Source organism: Triticum urartu, chromosome 3, assembly GCF_003073215.2.
Source record: "Triticum urartu cultivar G1812 chromosome 3, Tu2.1, whole genome shotgun sequence".
Taxonomy (NCBI): Eukaryota; Viridiplantae; Streptophyta; class Magnoliopsida; order Poales; family Poaceae; genus Triticum; species Triticum urartu.
This window is the reverse complement of record NC_053024.1, coordinates 121,350,907-121,353,906: the sequence shown is the minus strand read 5'-3', so window position 1 is coordinate 121,353,906 and position 3,000 is coordinate 121,350,907. Positions and strand designations below refer to the sequence as shown.

The 3,000-nt window shown below is 55.9% G+C and overlaps 1 protein-coding gene across 1 annotated transcript; it reads left to right on the top strand.

Moving 5' to 3' along the window:
* The first annotated feature begins 229 nt into the window (after nucleotides 1–229).
* Nucleotides 230–2,445, top strand: LOC125543234 (B-box zinc finger protein 22-like). Its single transcript, XM_048706513.1, has 3 exons — nucleotides 230–639; nucleotides 741–1,286; nucleotides 1,785–2,445. Exons 1-3 carry the CDS (start codon nucleotides 442–444, stop codon nucleotides 2,082–2,084), a joined length of 1,044 nt encoding a protein of 347 aa, XP_048562470.1. The 5' UTR covers nucleotides 230–441; the 3' UTR covers nucleotides 2,085–2,445.
* Nucleotides 2,446–3,000: the final 555 nt, after the last annotated feature.

Sequence of the window (3,000 nt, the reverse complement as noted above, 5' to 3'; positions counted from 1 at the left end):
TGGGCGAATCGGGTCCGGCCGCGACGTCTCCACGGCCGCGGGCCCGCCGCGCCTGGTCACTCCCCCGACTGAATGAGTCAATCCCGATCTTCCCGCGCGCCAGCCAGCCGGCCATCCATGTCACACTCTGTCCCATGTGATCTGTGCCCCCGGCGTCAGCGTCTGCGGCCGCGGCGTCCATCAAAATATCCCGCGCTGCCAACAGCCTCGCCCCACCTCACCTCCCACCCACCCGTCCGGCCGCCCATCCGCCACGCGCACTGCACGGCGCCTCGCCCTGTACGAACTCGTGCGCGTCGAGTCACCAACCGGCGGGGACAAAACCGCACCGCTTCCCACCCCCCTCCCACCCACAACCTCACTGCCAAGCCCCGCTCTCCTCTCCTACCTCCCCGCGGCCCTCCACGCGGACGATCGTGCAGTGATCGGATCAATCGATCGATGAAGGTCCTCTGCTCCGCGTGCGAGGCGGCCGAGGCGCGCGTGGTCTGCTGCGCCGACGAGGCCGCCCTCTGCGCGCGCTGCGACCGCGACGTGCACGCCGCCAACCGCCTCGCCGGCAAGCACCACCGCCTACCCCTCCTCTCCGCCGCATCCAACCCGCCCGCCGTGTCCGCGCCGAACTGCGACATATGCCAGGTGCTTGGATTTGTTGCTCTCTCGCCCTTCCGCTAATCTTGGCACATCTTTTTGCCCCGGCCGGTATCTGACGAGTACGTCCTCTGTTTCTGCTACGACAGGAGGGCCACGCCTACTTCTTCTGCGTGGAGGACCGCGCGCTGCTCTGCCGGAGCTGCGACGTCGCCGTGCACACCGCCAACGCCTTCGTCTCCGCGCACCGGAGGTTCCTCCTCACAGGCGTCCAGGTCGGCCTCGAGCCCGACGAACAAGAAGAATCAGTTCCGGAGCCGGAGCCGGAGCCGCAACCGCCCAACAACGCCTCGTCGGCTCCCCTGCCACCGCCGATGTGCCACCGGAAGAGGAGCCCAACGCCGCTCTACAGCGACGGAGACATCGACTGGGCGGCCGGCTCGGACGTCGGCATCACCGGGAACTTGCCCGACTGGTCTGTCATCGATGAGCAGTTCGGCAGCGCTACCCCGGCGATGAGGCCCGCGGAGCCGGAGGTAATCAAAGCCCCTCCGAAGAAGAGCCCCCGGGTGGCCGTCACGGCGGCGAGCGCAGCACTTTTTGGCGGGAGCATGCCGGACTGGCCGCTGGACGAGTTCTTCGGGTTCACCGAGTTCAACTCGGGCTTCGGATTCGCCGAAAATGGCACGTCCAAGGTCAGTACTAACTCACCCAGAACCAAATTTGAATTAGTAATTCGAATAGCACTTGGCAGTTACTCCAAGTTACTTTATCATCAGGGGAGAAACTCACTTCAAGTACTAAAATAGCAATTCAACGTGATATGATAACAGTTTGTGAGCTCAACTGCTCAGGAAATTAATCCAAGATTGCAGTAGCAGTACGAGTTCTGAACGCTGGCCAGTAATTCTGGTGACCTGTCTCATGATCTCGAATCAAGTACTAATTTATCTGATCTGCATCCTGGAACGTTAATCCAGAGTCAGGTCTGGTTAATCATGTCATATAATCGTACTTTCACCGGAAATTTCCAGCTTAAAACATGCAGTGATACATCGCACAAGATATTTCACAATTGACATGATTCTGAACACAAAAAACATGTGACTGAACGATCGATCTATGTCGGAACAGCTCACTCCAGTATATAGCATAGCTGGTCCGGTAACCTAACAGTGGCGATCCATTTGCAGGCCGACAGCGGGAAGCTCAGCTCGCCGAACCGCCGATCGTTGTCGTCCTCCTCCTCCGGCAACGCCGCCCAGAACGCGCAAGATTTCTTCGGCCAGGTGCCGGAGGTCCAGTGGTCGAGGTCGACCATGCCGGAGCTCCCCTCCCCGCCCACGGCCTCAGGCCTCCACTGGCAGGGAGACCCGCGTTACGGCTCTGCCGCCGATAGCGCGGCCGTGTTCGTGCCGGACATCTGCTCCCCGGAGAACCCCTTCCGGTGCTTCGCGGCCGGCGCCGATCTCAAGCGCCGGCGGCGATGTTAACATGGCAACAGGGGAGACGCTCGTCGTCGGTCGATCAGGTCGTGTCGGCACTAGATTACAGATCGATCGTGTGCATGGAAGCTGAAACTAGCGTGCAGAAGAGAAGACTGAAGGAGATGATGCTAGTGCTAATAATAGATGGTGGGCTAGTGGTTAGTATGATACTATGATCCACATATACCGCAGATCTGCAATAGCTCTGGGACTGGGACTGGGACTGATTAGTTGTTAATTACGGGGTTGTGCAACGTTGCTTGTGTAGTTGTGAGTTTAGCTCGGGATGTTAAACAAAAACAGTGGTAAAAACTAAGGAAAAATAATAAAAACAGTGAGAGTGCAATGGTGCTGGAAGTTTGGAACACACGATTTGTTTCCTTCGATCACGGTCACACTGGAGTGTCTTCTGTTGGGCTGTCAGCAGGATCATTATGTGATGTATCAGCTCGATCTGTAAACGCTGTGTACCTTTTGTTGACTTTTGTTAATTGAGGGCGTTGAGCTCTGTTTTGCACTAATTGTTCTGACTTTGGAAGCGATCGCCGTTCACACGTGCTTGCGTGTTGGGTTAGTGGTTGTTGTGATTGAATCAAATGGTAGCTTGGAAGTTAAAATTCCTACTAAGTACTGTAACTCATCTTGGGTAGTTAATCATCTTGTTGATGGTGGACTTTCTATCCTGCAATATGCCGACAATACGATTCTCTTTATGGAGCATGACCTAGAGAATGCAAGGAATCTGAAATTAATTTTATCAGCATTCAAGCACCTCTCATGTCTTAAAATAAATTTCCATAAAAGTGAATTAGTATGTTTTGGCGAGGCCCAAGACGAGGCCCACCTATACGCTGATTTGTTTGGCTGCGGGTTAGGCCAGTTTCTGATCAGTTATTTGGGGATACCGATATATCGTCGGAGA